The sequence below is a fragment of the Pleurodeles waltl genome, chromosome 2_2 (genome assembly GCF_031143425.1).
Source record: "Pleurodeles waltl isolate 20211129_DDA chromosome 2_2, aPleWal1.hap1.20221129, whole genome shotgun sequence".
Lineage (NCBI taxonomy): Eukaryota > Metazoa > Chordata > Amphibia > Caudata > Salamandridae > Pleurodeles > Pleurodeles waltl.
Window position 1 is genome coordinate 542,919,233 of NC_090439.1, and position 22,757 is coordinate 542,941,989.

The following is a 22,757-nucleotide window of genomic DNA, read 5'->3' on the forward strand; positions in this document are numbered from 1 at the left end:
CTGGAGGCTTACTCAAGGAATAAAGGACAATCAAACTAGACAGTCAATAAGTGGTATTCGAATACCGTCCAAGAAGATAGTAACTTGCAGACCTGAGAAAGTAACAGGATTCTTTACATTGCATCTTTACAACCCAGTACAGAAACAAACCGTATGGCCTGCAGGAAACCCCAATAAAATACATTAGAAAATGCGATTATTACATAACAGGCCTTTCATTTCGATATTTTTTTTTACAAACATTTCAAACATTATTGCATGTTAACAAGATGTGCATGAGCGTGGACCTCCACGCTGAAGTACCATGACAGGATGCGGAAGGCCTAGGTTTCTCTGCAAAATGACGACGGTCTGGAATTTGGACAAATGCTGCCCCAGTTGCCCAATAAACGTCCAGTCCACGGTAACACCTTATAACTCTGCCCATGTGTGTTCCAGTTGATCCCACTCATAAAAGCTAGAAGGATATAGGGTTTCCATCGCGTCACTGCTGCCTATGATGGCGGCTGCAAGGAAAGCATGTTAAACGGTATTTCATAACAACACATTTTTACAGCTGAGGCCTAAAAGGCTCAGGCTGTTATCCCCAAGCGCAAGGGGTCCCATTTTATAAGATGTCTGCTCATTGTCCATTTTCTTACGGTTTCTTTCAGAATGAGCAAAGCTATGTGGCTTTTAGTTTCAGAGAAACAGAGACAGTCCCCCACCCCCGCACACTTTGCAAAAACACTCTGCCCAGTAAAGTACTCACCTGAGAGGGTTATGACACAACTGTACCCCAAATGCGGGCTTCGCTCTCAACCAATGGATATTGCATTGGCGCTCACTCAGAAAAAGTAGGCTCTGGGCTAACACACTGCACAGACTGTGATGCTTTATAACCTGGTGATGTCTTATTCTTCCCTTAGACCAGAGGTTTTTTTAGAGCCTCAGGAGTGTTTTCCCGTTTGTGCTATTTACATCCCCTGCCCAAATTACAGCTTGGATCTCCATCAAGCTTCATCTGCTGCCCTGTCTACACAAATTTCTCTCGTGGTTTTACATTGTGACAGGCATATACTGTGTGTAATGACTCTTTTATTGTACTCCTTCACAGTAAAGGCAATATAGAATTAAAGTTAAATCGTTAACTGAGCCCCTACCCCCACCCCACCCCAACTATAAAAGACATAATATTTTGAAGTAATCCCTGTTATGTCAGCACCTTCAACAAAATTGTTCTGTCTTGTTAAGGCTACTTGAGTTAATAGTTATGGCTTACATTTTCAGTCTGGTATTTTAAGACTGAGGATTTTCTGTTAACGGACTGGTGGTTATTTTTAACATGTGTTTAAAGAGTTGGGTTTATTTACAAACTCTACCCATCTTAAGTAAAAAAAAAAGTGTACTTCTAACACAAGCCCAGAGCAAATATATTTATAACTACTACCTATGCTTAGAATCAGTTTTTAACATAGGAAACAATTCTATCCAATTATAAAAGCACAATGCCTACCTAAAGAACCGGTATTCTTTTTTAATCTTTTAACTGTAAATACTGGATGGATGTAGGGATTAATTGTATTAATTGTAGGGAAAATGGTTTCCACTGTTCGCATGCAAAGACGATGTATGGCTATTTAGCCCAATATGAGATGGATGATTGTGGCTGGGGTCTCATATACTTAGGCCAAAGGACACTCACCACCCCTTTCTAAAGATTAGTGGTCACACGAGCAGGTTGCAAAATATATCCACTTAAAATGAAAGACAACACTGGAGCCTGGAGAAAGTATGTCTGTTGTTTGTAATAGTAACAGGTTTCGTGTAAATCTGCCCTGAGGAGTCCACGCGTAATAAAATATATATATTTTCAGGATATCTTCTCTGCAATGTTTGATGCCGAATGCACAGAAGACTCTGCATCTGATTATAATAGTATTCTATGTTTTGTATGAAAAAAATAATAATAGTAAAAAATAAGTAAGGCAGATAATACAGAACATGTACCTTAATTAACAGCCTGTTAATTATCGAAAGGAAATATGTGTTGTGGCTCAAGGCGGCTGTCTCTGAGCCTAGCCTTGGTGCCTAGTGCTCGTGTACAAGAGCACAAACATTTGGATTGCACGAGACCTGACAAACTGACCTCATTAATTATCTGCATCTCATTAGGATGCAGCCTCGTGCTTGAAAAAAAACGAATCAGCTAAGTAATCTCTAACAAAGCAATTGTCAGAGTCGAAGAACCATGAATGCAATTTATGGACTTCGAAAAGTCCTTCACTGAGAAAGATTTGTAGATACAATCTGAATAGTGTAATGGAATACAACACTTCACGAATTTAATTTCATCAAGACAAGTTTAAGAAAAAAAAACGTAAACAATATAAAAAACTGATATTTGTACCGAGTACCACTTTATATATATCACGACAATTATATCCAATATATTTGTTTTGCGTGTGTGTCTGCCATACACTTCCTATCAATGTGTGTGTGTCTGCCATACACTTCCTATCAATGCGTGTGTGTCTGCCATACACTTCCTATCAGTAGTATACTATTTGAGTCCTCACATCAATATTTTACTACCAGTTGTAATCAGACATCATCTGAATCTGGAATTAGGCAGAGCTATATTCGGCAGAATAGCATCCCAGCCATGCAGTGACCTCCCTTTGAGGAGAAACCTCCCTGGCACGACAAGACCAATCGCAGAATTGCTCAGTCACCAGCCAGTCAGAATCGGATATTATACTTGGTCCCAGTGTCTGTTTTCCTAACTAAAAAGGTGAATCACAAGCATCTATGACTAAGCCCCTTCATCTGCATCCAGTTTAATCACCGGAAAAGGGGCTTTTGATAATGACAGTATTTTTAACCCGTCAGGGCAATTAAAGTCGATTCCAAAAGCTACTCAATGATACACTGTATGTTTACGCGCAACCAAAAATGATAGGCTTGTAGGCCTGTCAGGGTTTCCTGAAGGCGCAGCCATTACAATGGGTCTAGTCAGAGGACGGTGCTTGGGAGCGAAGACGGCTCCCTCTTCCCTGGGTCATTTTTCAGACAGGTCACAGGCCTTCCCATGACTTGGTACCCCTTGGCATTTCATCAGATGAATAAACCATCGAGACCCCTTTCTCCAGAAAGATTCACCCCGCTCTGCCTTGCAGCGAAAGCTTCGAGAAGCAAGTCCTCCCCTCCCCTAGACAGCTCTCGGGAAGCTTGTTTTGCAAAGTTAATTATATAGGTGTAGTGCGTACTCTTAATAACGGTCTAAAACACTGGCGTCGTTTGATGCCTCTGGTTGAAATACTCTGAGATAATCCATTTTTTCCCATTTAGGTTTCAATTATGGTTGAAAAATGGAAAGCAGGTTTGTGAAAATATCATTAATGTGAGCTATCGCCGCACAGAGTCGAGTTAAATCAAGTCTATAGCTTTTTGTCTCAAGGAACCATTTGTTTTGCACCTTCATCTAGAAGTCCAGATTCGACAAGACAGATTTATATGCGCGAGACACGGCTACAGGAAGGAGATGAATCCTTATTTAAAATGCACTCAAAGCGGCCTGAAACTAATCTCTTGAAGCAGCTTCACGGCTTCCAGGCGAGCAGGCAAGCAGAGTGAATATTTACCGCTTGGAGCTCTCAAGCAGCCGCAGGATCCTTGCACATGGAGGTCGGTTCGAAGGGGCCCATTCCTAATACAAGTTGGAGCAACTGATATCAGATGTCACCAAGTCACAGACAAGGCAGTGCCTGAGTTCATCACAAGGACCTATATATGTGCCTACTCAATAAAAATTACAATTAAATGTGGAGCTCTGTTCTGTTCGAATTATACCTTAAATCGGATGTTTAAACCTTAACACCCAGATTTTCACCTCCTCAACCACGCTGCGTACAGGGGCAATGCCTACCGCCTACCTTAGCGACATTAGCATCTGAGGCACACCTGAACCCATGGTCATGTTTGAAATACACTTTGAACATTCTTTGGTGGGTGACTGACAAGTGCAACCACTGACCCCTCTGTACCCCAGGTAGGAGGACTCTTAGGTGCATTTTAAATCCTTATTTATGTAAGAATATTCCTTTAAGCAGTGAAAAGTATAATGGTCTCCCCCCTTTACCAGAATCTTCACGTGACTTGAAGATACTGCAACTTATCGGACTGACTTTTTTGGTATGTCCCTATCCTTTATTGTTAATGCCAAATATCTGTCTTAAATGGCGGGTGTGTTAATCATTCCTAATCACTGCAAACTGAGGGTGCTTTTAGGTGTATGGACACTGCTAAAACACTCTTCTTAGAGCTCCTGGTCTGACAAGTTTGGTTAGTTTTCTAGTAAAAGTTGATGGTAATTGCAGTCAGTATTCTTGCAAAAACTGGTCTTGTCTAGGGTTTTAACAAATGCTGTCTCTTATTAGTAAAATCTAACTGAGAATGGTAGCGTAAAATCAAGAGACAGCATTAGCTTGCTAAAATTTGCTGCTAAAGGGGTCCTCAAGGGAAACCAGTCCTGACAATAAAGGGTATGCTAAAACCGCACCATGACCCAGAACGGATCTTGCCAAGGCAAGCTGTGAACTAGGGAACTCCCTCCAGATACAGAAGCAGGACAAAAATCACCTCTGACAGTGGAAAAACGTAATGCGGTTAAATACCACAAACATCACAAATGCATATTCCCACCACTTTCATCCCTTCCCTCTGTTGCCCTAAAATGTCGGAATCCACCAACCCCTGCCACCCTGGAGTGGCCAAACATCCTATCATCAAACCCACATTCCAGTGTGTGTTAAATTCCCTGTGAAGTAATTCCTATGTCCCCATTTTTTCACTTTTGTCTCCTCAATCCCAAAAATGGACACTGTATAATCCTTTGCAATGATCCCTTTACGCTGGCAGACAACAAATAGTGGCCCCACATATAGAAGAACTTCAAATCACATATACTTTTCATTATGAACATTGTCACCACTGTCCACAATTAAGGACATCTTGCTGATGCTGACTTACTCCCATTGTCAGCAAATTCTGTGAGGTGGGAAAATCAGCATCATCTGGTCACAAAAGGGTGCCCCCCCATGCACATTTAAGATAATATTTTTGCTAAACTTTAACACCAAGAAATCTAGTCTACTCTACAGACATGGACCGCTTGAAAGTCATTTACTAGCAGAACCTGAGTAGAAAGGTTCTAACTGCTTAAAAAGAGATACATTGAATCTCACAAGCATAACCGTGACACAATAAAGTAGACCATTGCCTGTTACCCATGAGCAGTCTTTCTTCCACTGCTACTTGCCTGCCCCTTCTCTTGGCACAGTCCAGCCAGGAATACCCATGCTCTGTTCCGCAATGTGGCTCCACATGCCTGAAGGGGGCAAGGCTGTTTCAGAACCCACATTTTTCAAAGGCACTTTTCAGGCGAGAAGTTAAATTGTGTGATAGAAACGGTGGTAGTATTGCAAACGTCAAAACAGGGTTTGTGTCAGGCTGTGATTTACTAACAGTCCCTGCCATGCCCTTCTCACTAAAGCATCACAAACATGGTAGGGTGGTGTGTGTTTTAATCACCATTTTATTTACTTTCTCAAATGTTGAGTTCCTTGGTTGTCCCAGGGCACCAGTTTAGTATCTGGTTTATGAAGTAGATAAAATAATAACATTTTACAAATAAACAGGGAACATAAATTATGGATTATCTGTACTTCCATACCGTTTAGGAGGGGTTGTCCTTCGTGCACGTTCCTGTAGACGGTGGTGTGGTAAACATCTTTTAGGAACCCTGTTGTGCATACTGTTGTCCCACCAGAAGCCTCAGCTGGAGCCTGAAAAGCAACAAAACATTTCATGTAATACTTGCAAGGGCTGCGGCTCAGAGACATTCCCCTTGGCATTAGCCCACATTCTCCACTATTGGCACAAACAGCTCTTTGTTTCTAATGGCGGCAATTAGAAATCGCAGGGCAGGGAGGTTAAACTTTTTGATAACTGGAATGGAAGGAACAAATCCCACTTGTCCGGCGAGACCTACATACTGCACGGTCTGTCTTCCAGCGACTGAACATTTGAACTTCCCAGTCATCGGGCCTTAAGTGGAATCACGGGAGGACAAAATACACTCCTTGCAGCAGACATAAACGCTGCAGATCCGCTATGCCAACTTCTATGCGGCGCAGGCACAACAAGGCCTGTAACAGGAGACGGCAACCACTCCAAAGGTTTAACGTTTGCAGGTGGTGCGTTTTTTTGTGAAGGTTTGTGTAAGGTGAATTTGGCTTTTCAGGCAATAACACAGATGTACTTTTAAGCAGCGGCCTACACAATTTCACGCGAAAATGTAATTACTTGTTTCTTGGCCGGCACTCCAAGGCCAGGGCAAAGCTCCAAACTCTCCTTAATGTGAAGCTGAAACTCCTTCCTGCAGCCAGAGGGCTATGAGCCACAGGTGTGCGTCCTTACTATCACCCCTGAAGACCGATGCTCTGTAGTCAGGGTTGCGCCAACATCAGGGTGGCACAACGCGGTAAGCCCGGGCAGTGTCCTGCTGGCTGACTTATACACAATACAGATCACTCCCGGTGGTGAAGCACTCATTGTTATGGCAGGTGCAGTGGCGCTGGGGTCCAGGGAGTGTCAGGGGCCTGCCGTACCCCAAATATGAGGTTTCAGGACCCAGGTGTGGAGAGTGGAATCCAGTTTCCCTGTTTGCATAGGACCTTACCACCCTTGGCATTCCACTCCCTAAAATCAAACATGTGCACAAGGGTCACCTCTAAACCCAGCAGATACAAGACAGTCAGGTGAATATTAGCGTGCTTCTGGGAGCTGAACCACGGCTGCGGAGTCTGTAACAAAGCACACTTCATGCCAATGCCCTGGGGTTTACTTTAGCCAGATGAGAATAGAGCAGCCTCTGTTAAAATGCAAAATGAAACACAAACACAAACTGACAAACGTCACATGACTGCAAACTATATGTCAGAAGCACTGGCCTCCCTTTCCCTCCTGCAGTGACAAACGTGAAGCCTAATCCTCCATCAGTTCACTCATAACAAGTTTAAAAGGGACCCTTTGCGCTGACGTCATATTTACCGACTTTCCAGTTATGCTTTTTTACTCCGAATGCCTTTACCTGCTTTGTCGACAACAAAACAAGGGCTCTCTCCATCCGGGGACACTGATTTCCACGCTCAGCCCTTTTTAGCTGAACATCCTACCAAATCTTTTAAAAGTTAAACTGGGTGGGAGTTCTGTTCGCTCTGCCAGTCCAAGCAGAAGGAAAAGTCATGTTACAGTGTGCAAAGTTTAAGCAAGTCTAGCATTACATGGACTTTGATCAGGATAGAACAAGCTTATTCGCTAAGAGTTCACGCTCTCTCTGAAGCAGTGTGCATATGAATTATTACAATATGGCGACAAGACAATTGGAAAAGTATCTACGAGTGTTCTGCTTCTAATTAAGAAAAGCATTGTCAGGCGGTTTGAAGGTACGGGAGACGTGGAGTGGGCGCGAAACAGAGCGTCCATTGTAATAAATCCAAACTGTTTCTGGGTGGGCAGGTCAGGTGAGGGGATGGTTTGTAAACCGGGATGAGGGGCCTGGGAATCCTTTAGCCTGTGCATGAAGCTACACACTACGCCATTGTAAACCAGAGACAATAGCCACTGAAACAAAGCCTCGTGCCTGACGAATCAGAGGCTGCCCCGGTTGCTAAAGCCCCTCCCCCTCCCCAGCAAACGCATTCACATGCGCGATGCCCCATACGCGTTCCCATGCACGGTCCATTGTGAACTCTCGCCCGCCAGTTTACAACCAGAAGCGTCACTGTAATTTACAGCAGGATATGACCTCATAATACTGGTGTGTATTTTACTGAAATCCGAAACAACTGTGTGCTTTATTTACAATGTTGACTGTGGGGAGTGATGTGAGACATGGTAATGACTGTAGGCAAATCGGTAAAATGTGAATGATCATCACCAGAGGTGCTAATAAAAATAAAACAGGTGGGTTGGACCCTGAGAAGGAAATGGCTCTAGTCTCCGACAGCGGAAGAGAAACTAACAAGCGAGCATAACAAAAATTAATCACAACTTGGAACAAAAACATATAACAAAAACATTACCTTTTCCCCTATAAAGTCTAGAGAAATCATTCAATCATAAGAACCATCCCAGACCGAGGAACAGCGCAGTTTTTAAAATATACATTTACTCCTATTGACCTGTCAGTGACCTGCTCTCCTTCAAATTTAAAATTCAGAAAATAAGGGACAGCAATATGAACACACCCGCCATAGGAACCGTGGCCCTGACTTTCAAAACAACACATCTGCTTCACTGAACTCAGAAACATAGAAGCAGTGCATTTCGAACCTTCTCCTGTCATCACACCTAGAAAAGCACCGTTACTCAAGTACATTCACACATTTATCCTACACACAGTCTATCCATCGTTCAGATAGGGACCGTCACCCGCAGAGGAAAACAATCAGCCCCATCACTATTAGGCACATTACACCAGGCCTTCAAACTACTGGAAAGCAAACAACTTCACTTTCATAGCATAACTAGCTCAAACGTGGTCCCAATGCAAATGGAATCACCTAAATCACTAAACAACTAACAGTCAGGGCGCAGGCCATGAGGCTTACAACCTTGAAAAACAAGTATTTGAGTGGCAACACTGTAATGGCGGGCCCAGGCCACAAGTGGGGCCTATACCTAGCTGGGGGAGGAGCACATCAACAGCTGCTCGGTGGTTACATTTGAAATCGACGTATTTTCCTGGGTTGCCCAGTAAGCCTCGGCAGGCATGGACACAGGAAAGGACATTTAAGTTGTAGGTTTCACCACCCACATTGCTTCCTGGCTTGCTGTGCCCCTGTTCACCGCAGATGCAACCTGCTACCCTTGACACAAACTTCTTTCACAAAGATGGTATACACTTAGCTGTTCATGGTAATGAAATGTTTGTGGAATCATTGGTGGCCTTTGCGGTGCAACATTTCTTTCACCCACAGGTAGCCAGATGTGTGGGGGAGGCCCAACCCGTCAGCTAAACAACTGGGCCTGTGGCAGAGAAGGAGCCAGGTTTGGCCACAAAGCTAGTAGGCACCGTGGCATTTGGAACAAGAAGGCAGTCAAATTCTGGATACAATTGGATTTAAACTTTGATTAAGTTGGGGCAGAAGTACTGCAATCTATAAGGCAGGGCCTGGGTACTCCATGGCACTGCCCTCTGGACTGTGGGGTGTTGGAGCTTGCGCCAGGGGACTAAAACCCAGCACGGTTACCAAGGTTCTTCTCCCAAAGTGTGCCAGGCGACCCCTCTTTGGGTTGCTCTGGCATGAATGTTTAAGGGTCTCAGCTTACTTGCTGGCCTTTAGCTCCTCCCCTTGTGAGGGAACAGGAGTTCACCTTGTAAAGAGGGACCAGGTGGCTAGCACTCGGGCTCTTAAGTTAATTAGCCAGTGCTCTAAGAGATAGCAGGGTGGCCAAACATGACTTCAACAATGTGGTTAGGTGATTCCAATGTAGATAAAAACTCAAACTCCTCTCCATTTTAAATGTAAAAGTCTGTACATTGTGTGATGGCCATCAAATATTTTAATGCCATCTTGTTGTGTAAAAAATACAGCCGGAGAACAATTCTTTGACTTTTTCTGTAGAGGGTGGCCCGTAGCTCAGGCCTTGGGGTTTCTTGCATTTCTCACAACTAGCATGGGCATCCGTGCGGTCCCCTTCACCCCAAAGCACATGAGCTACAGAAAGAAAGTGAAAACACACCATTCAGAAAGACCTTCCATTTCTAGCTGCATGCTCCCGAACCACAACAACCAAAGACTAATGTTTATCTGTACATGCTGTTGCAAATGCTTGTGCACCAACTGCAACATCACACGAGTGAATTCTCTCGAGGAGCTTTTAGCTGCATTCCCTTCTATCAAAGAACAAGGAAAGAAGAGTTCACCAGAAAGTTCAACTCACGGTGTACTCACTGACTGCCACTACAGCATCACTTTGCAGAGGAGTGAGGGCGGTGTTAGCACCTCAATGCTCTAGTAGTCTTAATATCATGGCACAGAAACTTGCTTGTGACCCTAGCTGAAAAAGCGTACAGCACTGTTAGGCTGTGTATCACGGTTTAGGTGGAGACATACCGCATGATATGTAACTAGGATTATCCCCCAACAGGTTCTGTACGAAACTGAATTCAAGCACAAGCAACTTTTTTATTATCTAATTATTTCCCCTAGCCACAGCAAAACACACTGCAGCTGTAAATTACAGATGTAAACATCTTTGTTTTAACGTCCCAGCCAGGACTCCAATGTCACTGGCATCTTCATCGCAACTTCCCAGAGAGAACCATGCCACTGGTGTCACAACAGAAAAGGTTCTTTGACCACAGAGTATTTTTCCCAAAAACATTTTTTCATTGGCATCCAACTGCATGTCCAGACGTGCAGAGTATTTTGCAGGCTTTGGAAAAAATCAGGTACTTTCACCGCCAACAGGTGGCAGCATACTCAGCCCCCGCTCATTCAACACCAACAACCCCCAACTTTTCCCCCCACATGGGTTCAAGGTAGTAGCTAGCAGCCTCCTATCAAAACGTGGACACGGCCAGAGAGCAGGCACCAGAGCCCAGCATGCATGCCCAAAGCTTAAATGGGGGGCACTACAGCTGTTTGAGGGAGAAACAATCTCAGGAACATGTATTTGTTCTTTGTTTTGGCTTTGCACAGGAGGCCAGCTACCGATACCATGATCTGACAATGCACTGCAGAAACAACACAGACTGGAAGAAAGTACAGCAAGAAGGCGCAATGAAAAGTGTGTGTGCGCACATGTACCGCCAGAATGGCGTGTCTGAGTAAGTCATAAACAGGGCCACGTTACAAATGAATAAAACTAGGAAGTATCCCTCTGCAGGTTAATGGGGGATTACCCGCAGGTAATACGTTCATACAAAATAATGAAAATGCTAAAAATCTTAAAAACGGCACCTAGAATCTTCATCTTCAGAACACTGACATTATAGCCTAAATGTTCTAAATATAGGGGATTTCAGATGTAAATTCATTTTTAACTGATTTTGTACTCCTCCCTTCCACCTTGTTACATCTACTGACTTCAAAGTGAGTGGAGACAGAAAACACTCAAACCATACCTCTAAAGTGGCTTCCAGCCTGGTGTCTCTAAGCACTACATGGGATGGAATCCACATTCAGCAACATACGGGATGAATTGCACTTATCCTCGGATCACGGTTATGCATACACCCTACTGCTTCTCAACATCTGCGGCCCTTTTAATAATATTGACAACAAAGTGTTCCTGAAATAACTTTGTAATATGATGGATTTGAAGACACTGCTAATTGGTTCTCTGGCTTCCTGGAGATTCGGAAACGGTAGGTTAATTGAAACACTTTCTTCTCCAAATCCACTTCTGTTCACAGTGGCATGCCTGAAGGATCTGCCCTACGAGCGGTCATAATGCAAAACATATGACCTCTCAGGTTCAAATCCTGAAATACTTTAAACTTAGGGACCATATAAATGCTACACGAAATTTAGGTACTCCTAAAACTGCATTCGGGATTCAAGACAGTCCCTGCTAGCAAAATGGTTGGATGCATCAAAACAAACACTACCTAAATTTAACAGAGATTGAGGACTTGATCCGTACTTTTACTGGCATCTATTCATTTTGACTGAGGAGCGTTTATGAGACCCCCCCCCCCCAATTTTAATTTCAAAGTATCCTTCATCGCTGATGTCAATGCGGTTATTAAGCGGGTCCTTCACAATCTGCATTTACTCAGACATATTTTTCCATTCATGACTATTTAGCACAAGGTCACTCCTAGCTGTGACAACATCAATGTTTGATTATTGCAACTACATACGCATCTGGATACCAGTGAACATCACCTGCAAACTATAAAAAATGCAAAACCATATAGCACATGGCATTCTAAGATTATGCCATTCAATCGCATCACTCTGGCACTGATGGCCCTGCTTTAACTCCAAATAACGGAAAGATATAACTTCAAAACCCTATGTCTGGTCCAGAAAGCTTTATATGATATGACTGATAAATGCTTCTCTAAAGCCTGCGTGCAATATCTGCCAATCAGAAGCCTACAATTGGCCAAAACCTCCACTGAACTGCTTTGTCATTCGTCTTGCCAAATACATGTGTTTCCTAGGAGAGATCCACACCAAAGCTTCAACCCCTTGAAACTCTTACACTCTCGATCTCAGGCGTGAAGGTAATTTCCAACTTCCGAATAGGCCAAAAATCAATTTTACCAAGCTGTAGCCAGGTGGAAATCCACTATCCAGTCCCACCATTCTCCATTAAACTCACAACACTCAAGGAAACAAATCAGACCTAAATTCCTTTTCACCTTCTCTGGGGGTGAAACATTTGAAAAAAGCAGCATAATGGTATCAGAGCTGCACAGACTAAAACTAAATAAATTACATATAATGTCTGAATTATTTTGATTGCATTGAGCCTCAGGGGAACACTGCACGTGACCAGTTGATCTCATCAGGCAGTCTGAACTCTAATCTGTTGGAGATGCACTGATTTAATATATGGTTAACAAAGGGTCCTGCATTTAAAATAATTTGACTAAACCATCTCCTTAATTATTGAAATTTGAGAGATGGCCAACTGAAAGGAGAAAGATGAAGTGTAAAAGACCCACCATTTATCATATTTACCTTGCGGAAGGCAACCTGATCCTCCCTAATAATGACTCACCCAGTGCAAATCTTGATAGAAAATATGGCAGATGCCGCCATAAACACCAGACTTCTTTGAAATGTTTGCATTCAAATCATCGGAATGCCACCTGTGATAGTGTTTGGTAAAGCAGAAAGTGAATACTGGTTGTTGTGTGTCACATGCTCAAGTTATGTCAGTATTGTCTAATCTAACATATGTATTCCAGTAATAGAACAGTGAATACAAGATCTCAAGGTCCAAGAGTCCCCAGAAGCACAGGCATGAGAACTGAGAGCTCTGGTCCAGTTTATGGCATTCAAGGCAGAATATTAACAATTGCCACAGGACCAGACATCTTTAAGTTCATGCATGAGAACTGAGGTGTCTGCAACAAAAAGTGACACAGCTTACTGGGCGAGCGACTAACCCCTAATAAAAGAGAGGGTTTTTTTGGGTTGTAGCCTAGCAGACCCTGGTCTGGTTTGCTAAAGACATCTTGGGGACATTCAGAAAGCTGACCTAGAAATGCATTCTGCCTGTTGCTTGCCAATGGCTTTGTATTTTTTAACTCACATTTTCTTGCTTTCCTTTTGCTGGCTTTATTTGTTTTAGGCTGTCCAGTTTGAGTTTGATCCTTCCCTTGCCATGCCCTTATTTATAGTAACCTTCCAAGTTCTCCCTTCCTGTAAACAGGCCTGTAAATCTTGATCTTATCTCCTCACATTTCCTGTGCATACAAAGACCGAGGTCAAATGTTAGGCGTTGTCTTTTAATGGTGCATGTTTACTTCTCTTTCTCGGACTTCAAAGTGAGAGAACTTTTGTGACAATCTTGCTGGATACTGGGGGTAGGAAAGAGTTTTTTCTAGCACACCACAACACTTAAATGAACTGTTTACATATTTAAGAATATATCAGAATTAGGTACACAAATAAAGCACATTTTTTGTCATTTCTGAAGTGTGTTGAAAACAAATACTTTAATATGATCAAAACAAATCATTACCCTACATGATGCAATTTTTACACAATTACATCTATGCACTGTACAGATGTATTAGTAAAACTGTATGCCTGTGCAAATTTAATGGACATTTCAATTGAAAATGTATTGTCTGTAATACCAGTGTGCTACCACACCATGAATGCTTCAATACACACTACTCCACTCTATCTTGCACCACTGCACTCTACTCTGCACTGCTACACACTATGCCACTGCACTCTACAGCTCTCTACCCTGTACTACTCTGTGCCAATGCACTCTTCACCACTCTATTCTACACCTCTACACCACTATACTATGTACCACTCCATTCTGCGCCACTCCACTCTGCACCACTGCACTCTACTATGCACCACCCTAACCTACGCCACTACATCTTACAACTCCATTGTATGCTGCTGAATTCAATGCCACTGCACTCCACACCACTATCCTATGCAACACTCTATGTCAATACACTCTACACCAGTCCACTGTACTCTATGCCACTCTATGCAACTCAACACTATGCAACACTAAAGAAGGACCACAGCGTGGTGTTCAATGTTTGTAGGGGGATACTCATAATGAATATAAACTGGCTGATCCAACCTCGAGAAGTAGGCAGGATCCTGATTAAACTGACACAGTCCACCATAAAAAGTATGGAAATTCTGGATTATATTTGTCAGATGTTCCTTTTAAAGCAAACATTTTTACATAGTGTTTTTTCAACACCACAATATGATTTTGTTTAAAAATAACACAGCACATGAAACAGAACATTTACATACTTATTTTTTACGTCGTACTTTTGAGTAAGCATTTGCTTATAATGCAGAAAATGTTCCTTGTAGAGGAAGAGACATTTTCAAAATGATTTCTGCATTGCCACGTAATACTTGGCACATTCAGAGAAAAATGCACCCCATGCACTGCAATGGAAGCACTTCAAAGGCGATGGAATAATAACCAATAGCACTAGATGACAGATATTTACTTCACTGAAGCCCACTGTATGTTTCTTAAAAGAGCACTGAGAACAATTCTGCAATGTCAAGTCTGACTTGAGTTCTCGAACTACATACAGTCTGCTGCTGGGGGTTGCATGAATGAGCAGTTCATGGCTGCATTACCACATGCAGCGGCGCCTGGTAACTCTAGAAAATGGTGGGGCATAGGGTACTTAATGTTGTTTTTGCAATTTTAAAGAACAATGTCGACCAACAGTATTGGAGCGCTTTGCCAGTACACTACACAAGAGGTAATATAAAAAATAAGCACAACTAATAGGCACCTATGGAGAAATCACGGCTGATCACAGGCTGTTACGAGAGGTCTCACGAGTGACCAGCACAAGCCCCTAGTACCAGAGCATATTACGGGTATCCAGAGAGTAAGGAGCACCCACCTGCACTGCCAAAGGGTGTTGTTAGGTGCCCCAAGAGTGAGCAGCACAAGCCTGCAGCGCCACTCGCAGGTTAACAGGTGTCACAGGGTAAAAAGAGCAGAAACATATTGCAGTGGTGCTACAAAGTAACTGTGATATAATTTGGAAGAAATTTCGTACATTAAACAGTACTTCTATTAGCACGTGTATTCCTCTGAAGGCAAGTGCATTTTTAAATAAAAATTGTGATAAAAGTTCTAACAAACGTGCTGTCAAGCCGGCTGTAACAAGGGCACTGCACATCTGTCTAACAATTTTCACACATCTCTTTTAAAATTGTAATTTCTCGCAGAAGAAATGTAAGTGACCCTTTTGATGTCACTTTAGTTTATAAGGTCCAAGTCCTACACATCTGCTTATACCAAAATATTGTTACTCAGTTTCATTAAGAGACAAGAAAAGAACAATTTGTTCACAAAAGCATGCAAATAATTAACTTTGGGAAAATGTGTTTATGAGAAGCATTCTATTGGTTTTTACTAAAATAATATTCGATCATTACTTGTTTTTATGCTGTGAATTATTCAAATACATTATTATATTGCATGAACGTGTACTCTTTATTGGTCCGTTCACTTCTAGTGTGGTCCTTTGCAGATACCATTGTAGTGGATTCCTTGTTCCTTCCCTTGTGTTAGCCATTGCTTCTATTTGAGGCCTTTATTATATTTTGAAGAATTCTATTTATCTTGATTCTTGTTGACACGAGTTTTACCCCTAAAGCAGGTAAGCCTGTGCAATTTTAGGGCTGATGTCCATACATACATGCATCTAGTAACAAGCTTTTTCAATGCAACGGGTCTCGCATTAGCTCGAGTCAGAGCTATTAGCGTTGTAAAAAAAAAAAACGCAGTGTGATCGCACTATGTAAAATGCAGCGCGATCGCGCTGCGTGGAAAATAAACAGATAAAGTAGTCCGGACACCATGCTGAAAACATCGAGGCTTGTATGTTTTTAGTAGTTTACCGGTGCTAGGTAGGTGGGCTAAACACCGGAAAAGGCATGACATATGCATGCCTTTCACAAATTAAAGCAAGCGGATTTTAGAAGGGAAGCTCACGAACCAATGTGTGTGACTGACGTGACATGGGCGTGGTTTGAAGCCCAAAGAGAGATTACAGAATGGGACGGAGTGCTTTGCACGCGCCCATAAAAATGGTAGTGAAATGATTTCATGCAGCCTGGATCAAGTTCATTATGTGGTCTGTAAGGAATCACCCATGCCAGCAGAACCCTTTGCGTTCAGCTTGAGTCCATACGAAGCTTGTACAGAGCATAGGGCACAAACTGTGGCTTTCAGCATGCCCTTTTTCCTGTATACCGTGGGTGCAGTGCACAGCCGTAGTACATAACATATCCTGTATCTAGCGTCCATGCCTTCAGCATCTGCTAGGCACAGGCTGAGTACATATGCCCGATATCCCCATCACCAGTGTTTGCTGCCTCTTTGGCCAGGCCCAGTAACTTAGAACCCACCATCGGCTGGATAGCCTGCAGCTGTGACCAACATGGATTGCCACCGAGTGTAGTCTGTAACTTCACTCTGTACCCAGAACCCCTGATTACAGTGCCTGCAGGGTAAGGGATGTGATCATGCCTAGTACCTGTGCACCCACATCCGCCTGGCAAGGCTGTGCCCAAAAAAGCACATGAAGTGGTCTTTAACCGTTCCCATAGGACCAATATAGCTTAGCTTACTTAGCTCACCTTGTAATCTCATTGCCAAAGTATTTTTTTTTCCAAAACAAGGACTGTGAACCATAAGATACATGGACCATCTAATGAGCACAGCACCAAAAATTATGAGCTTTTCTCAACAATGTACATTAAAGTTGAGATTCACATTTCAGCTTGGGAATCAGTTCACATACCCAACCAAAAAGATACAGCTTTAGTGTTTTTACTTCATTTCTTCAAAAACTGCCAAACAGATTTAAAAGGCCTATCAAAATCATATGAGCCAAATTAGATGTAATTCCATTCCTTCATTTCTTCATAATGAAGTTTCGGCACTCCATTTTTTTTTTCATTTACTGCTGCAAGATGGGCGTCCACCACTTTGGATCGGTAATTGAAAAACAAAAGAAAGATGACTCATGTACACCGACAGGTCATTCTGCTGGGGCTAGCGATACGTGCAAGAATTCCTGATGCAGTATCATTGAGCATACATATGAAGGTATGGTGATCGATACATGCACGTATACATAGAACCAGCCCATGCTGTACAACATCAACAAGCATTGGCAAAGCCAAAAGATCAGCTGCCACCCTTTCAAACGCTAAACCTACCAGCACTGTCATTGATTGAGCTGTAGTGGCAAGGAGAAACTGCTATAGGGGCGGGAAAATCAGTTTTTGAAGCACTCCTTTGTCTTTCTCACCCCCTGCCTACTCTGCACTAAATTTTATAGATTCAAAATTTAGTGCAGATATGTTTTTCTGTATCCACTGATGGGTTGGCAGTTGATTCTCGGTGGTTTGCAAAAACTCCAAGTAATAAATAAAGAAGCCTCTGATTTCTATATATTTATTGTCACATAACACCAAGGTGGAATGTCAGGCTATGCCTTCTGACAAATAGCTGCTGATTTTTTTACATGTGGATTGCTTCACAAACTCTTTTCACTTTGCAAGAAAGAAAAGTAAAGTGAATTATGTGACAATCTTGCTGGAATAAAGAGAGAGTGAAAGGAAAGGCTGTAGGATGTAATTTTTGTAACACACAACAAAATGTAAGTACCGGTAAAATGTGAACTGTACACATTCAGTGGTTAGGTAAGCAAAAATGAAAGACATTTTTTGTAATTCTAAAGTGTGAGGAAAATCAATATTTTATTAGGATAAAAAAAAATCAAGACTACTTGATTTTGCACAAATGATAATCATTCAGTGAAACACTATTCCCACACATTATCATGTGTGTGTACAATATATAACAGCAAAACTGTATGTCTGTACAAATTTAGAGGACATTTCATAGGAAATGTGCTGTCTGTACACGACAGAGCACTATCAAACAATGCTTTAGTTACATTAAAACATTGCTCACCTTATGTCCATTAAAGCTAGGTGGGTTGTGAAAACTTGGTTGGTCTAAAACGTGGGCCACGGCTCTAAAAGGTCTGGGAAGCACTGGCATAGAGCAGTGGTTCATAAAATGTGGTCTGAGTACACATTTGGGTCTATAAGGCCTACTCAGAAAGCATGCAACTTTTTAATAAAGTTAAATAATATTAAAATTTGTAAAGGAAATGCAATGATTAAAGACGTAGAATTGAAAATTTGAAAACTTTTTCTATATTTGATTGTTTATTAAACAAAAGAATAATATTTGAGCATCTGTTTGATGTATACTTGTTTTGTGCTTTTCTGTGCATTTTATTGGGGTTCATATTATAGAAATTGCTTACGTCGGTGTCACCGACTTCCAATAATGACTCAAGGGGAGATCCCAAGATTTAAGTAATGATTCAGTCGGTGTCCATAGAAGTCAAAAGGTTAAGAACAGGTCTCATAAAGCATCACAGTGACAAACAACGGCACAGTGAATGAAGACGTTTGCCATTATTAGTTCTAGCTGTCCGAGATGCTGAATTGCTCTTTGGCCCACATCAATGACGACTACACCATCCAAATCATGAACACCATCCACTACGGCTCACCATCCGACCCCTGCCCTCATCTTCAGCAAAGCAAACTCCGTCATCGCATCCCAACTCCGGAAGATCCTCAATAGTTCCTTCGAGGCCACCACCTTCGTGGAGAGCTGGAAACACGCCGAGATAGATGTCCTCCGCAAGAAACCCGAAGCAGACCAAAGGACCTCAAGAATTTCCGGCCCATCTCCCTGCTCCCCTTCCCGGCAAAAGTAACAAAGAAAATTGTCAAAAAACAACTGACCCGTTTCCTCGAGGAGAACAACACTCTGGACCCGTCCCAATCCGGTTTCTGCAGCAACCACAGCACCGAAACCGCCCTCATCGCCGCCACCGACTATATCAGTACAATACTTGACAATGGCGAAACTGCAGCCCTCATTCTCCTGGACCTCTCAGCTGAGTTTGACACCGTCTGTCACCACAGCCTACGCACACGCCTCAACAACGCAGGGATCCGTGAAAGAGCCCTGGACTGGATCACCTCCTTCCTCACCGGCAGAACTCAGAGAGTCCGGCTCCCTCCATTCCGTTCTGAAGCCACCAAAATCATCTGCGGCGTACCCCAGGGATTGTCCCTCAGCTCGACCCTCTTCAACGTCTACATGGCGCCACTCACAAACATCGCCCAATCTCACATCCTCAACATCGTCTCATACGCCGATGATACCCAGCTGATCCTCGCCCTCATCAAGGACCCCGCCACCGCAAAAACCAACCTCCACGAAGGAATAAAGGCCATCACAAAATGGAGGAAGAACAGCTGCCTGAAACTGAATTCTGACAAAACTGAGGTCCTCATCCTTGGCTCCACCCCCTCCGCTTGGGACGACTCTTGGTGGCCTGCCACACTGGGAACTGCACTGACACTGACCGACCACGCACGCAACCTTGGATTCATACTGGACTCATCACTATCAATGACCTAGCAAGTCAACGCCGTCTCTTCCTCCTGCTACAACACCCTCCGCATGCTTCGGAAGATCTACACATGGATCCCCACTGAAACCAGAAGGATGGTCACCCAAGACCTCGTAAGCAGTAAACTGGACTACAGCAACGCCTTCTACGCAGGAACCACGGCCAAACTCCAGGAAAGACTGCAACACATACAGAACACCTCTGCATGCCTCATCCTGGACATCCCCCAACACAGCTACATCACAGCCCACCGGAGAGACCTGCACTGGCTCCTCGTCAACAAGAGAATCACGTTCAAACTCCTCACCCATGCTCACAAGGCACTGCACAACACCGGACCAGAATACCTCAACAGACGGCTCTCCTTCTACACCCGAACCGACAACTTTGCTCCACTGACCTTGCCTTCGCCACCATCCCACGCATCCACAGAACGACCGCCGGTGGCAGATCATTTCCCACCTTGCAGCCAAGACGTGGAACACCCTTCCCACCCACCTGCGACAGACACAGGACCTAATTGCCTACAGGAGACATTCCAAGACTTGGCTGTTTGATCAGTAGCAGCCCCCCTCCATCAGCGCCTTGAGACCCTCACGGGTGAGTAGTGCACTTTACAAATGCTTTGATTGATTAGAACCTCCAATCTTCACAAAGGTGAGGCTGCCAATATTGTGCTGCTTTGAAGCTGGCAAGATGAAGAAATAAAGGCTTTGACGTAGTTTGTGCCTGCTTTTAAACAGGTCATCTTTGAAGGGAGAAACAAATTGCTCCTCTAGGAAGAGCACGGTTTTGCAAGGTCCGCTGTATCACTCTCGTTTGAGCCATCAGGGTTACTCAAAAGCACCAAGAAACAAGATAACCAGTTGACAACTGAGATGCGTTAAATAATCATGCAGACAGCAAAACGCACATAACCCAACATGTCTGCTGCTGTTCGCCGTCGCTAGCATAAATCCACTCCTGCGAACAAAGAGATTTAGCTTTTCAAATGGCAAGAGGATGCACATGAAAAGAACTCTGAAATAATCCAATCCAACCTATATTGCAGTTACTGCCTAGAGGGCACTATTCCTGCAGCTGGAAAATATGTAATACACTTTCTGTGTGGACGGCAAAGCTCAGTGCCTTCTGTTAAAAAACGGCAGATGGGAAACCAACATAGAAAGGATGTGTTTCCTTTCTTCTTTGAAGCTCCTCGAGACGGATGCAGTTTGCAGTGTCACCCACCATCTCTCGATGTATATGCACACTTTAGCACAGTTAATGTACCAATTTACTGCAAACTGCACAGAGGCCTGGCAAGCCACGATAAAACTTTTTCAGGGAGCTCAGGATTTAAAAAGAAACAGACACCGCGCAGTTAGTATATCACGCATAGAAGAGAATATCACGCATCGACCTAAGAGCAAACCAGCAGGTCCCCAAGCCCCACTAAGACAAAGTGAGCACTGAGGTGTGTAGTCGGAGGTATACGACTAAAAGCCTATATTTTTTCCTTGTTTTCCACTTCGTATAAAGCATCATTCCCCACTTTGTTCGACTATCCGTGCAGAAAAGGAGGCAAGCATCTGGGCGCACCAACCTGCTCTCATCTGTCCACCCGGCCACAAGTCAACTGGATCTAGCTCCCAATGAAAGCCTACAGAAGGGTGCTTGATCTGCAGAACACTTGGTAACTTGGACCTCGAAATTAAATTCTCACTGCAGATGTTTAAAATCTCATAGCTAGTGCTTGTCTGTGCACACACAAGGAAATAGGCGCCACGGATGTCCCTCAACAAGAGGAAGTGCAGAGTAAATTATGTAGGCTCTATAATGCCTGCTGGGAAAGACGATGCCCCCCACCCCCTGAAAATGCTCTTATTAAAAACATCTTCTGTGTTTCCTTAACATGGCGTAGACACACATTCGGAGAAGTCGTGAACCATATAACTAGGGTCACAGTTGTAAGCCCTGATGACTACTTTGCATATTAATTTCAGTCCCTTTGACCAGTGAATTTTGAAGGAGAGGAGAAGATGGGAATTCGATAAATAATAAAAAATGTAAGTTAATTGACGAATGGGAGAAAAAAGTCTTTAAAAAAGACAGAAATCCAGTATTTATGTCGGGTAATGCTTCCTCTTAAAGAGGCATATGTCGCAGGCCCATGAAGCTCACCATCCTGAATGCACTGCTGGTAAACAGCTGAATTTTGGAGCTGGTAAATTCCCAAACTCCTTCTCTGTCCGTTCACGCACTACCTCAAGGTGTTTTTGGAGTCCAATAACATTCTATATCATACAAAATCGTAGATTATAGCAGATGAAGAACTATTTACTTGATGCAGTTCAATTATTAATCCGGATCCTCTTGGACTCTTCAGCATATGACACAAGGGACCATTGAATTCCATTGAGCCAAGAGGGAAAATGGCATAGAGATGCATGCTTCGCCCTATAACTGAGTCAATCCTTTCTCTCAGATTAGAAAATGTTGCATTATCACGCTGTCCATCAAGCAGCAAGCACCTGAATAGCACCAAAACCAAAATACTGATAACTGTGATTTCATCAAGAGAACAATGTCTTTCTCTTGGGCAGCTACATTGGAGCCAGCCCTGCAAAGGCGCTTAAAACTCTGCTGTGTTTGACACAGGGCTCTCCTTTGGACACCATTCCAGCAACCATAAAAAAGATCAGCTGCCAATTTACGCCACCACGAAATGTCATCATACAGACATTCCTCTGCTTCTTGCTTAGTTTAATTATTTCAACATAATCAGTATGGGGGCAACCAGAGGAATAGGAGAAGCACAAAGACTTCTAAAATACATGGCCAGGCATTGCCCAAACTTGACATTAATCCAATTGCAATGTATTCCACATGGTTACTGAAAGGGTACAACATGAGAAGAAACACTGGATAAGATCAAATGATACATAAATCCAATAAAACACCATTCATATCTTCTCTGTAGGTATAAGAAAACAACATAAAAACCAATACA

General features: G+C 43.1%; 1 protein-coding gene across 1 annotated transcript in view; it reads right to left on the reverse strand.

Moving 5' to 3' along the window:
* CDH2 (cadherin 2) overlaps positions 1 to 22,757 on the reverse strand; it is a 276,482-nt gene that overhangs the window by 237,093 nt on the left and 16,632 nt on the right. The window contains exon 2 of the mRNA XM_069220067.1: positions 5,714 to 5,825. Within this exon, the coding sequence (XP_069076168.1) occupies positions 5,714 to 5,825 (112 nt within the window). The remainder of the gene's footprint in view (positions 1 to 5,713; positions 5,826 to 22,757) is intronic.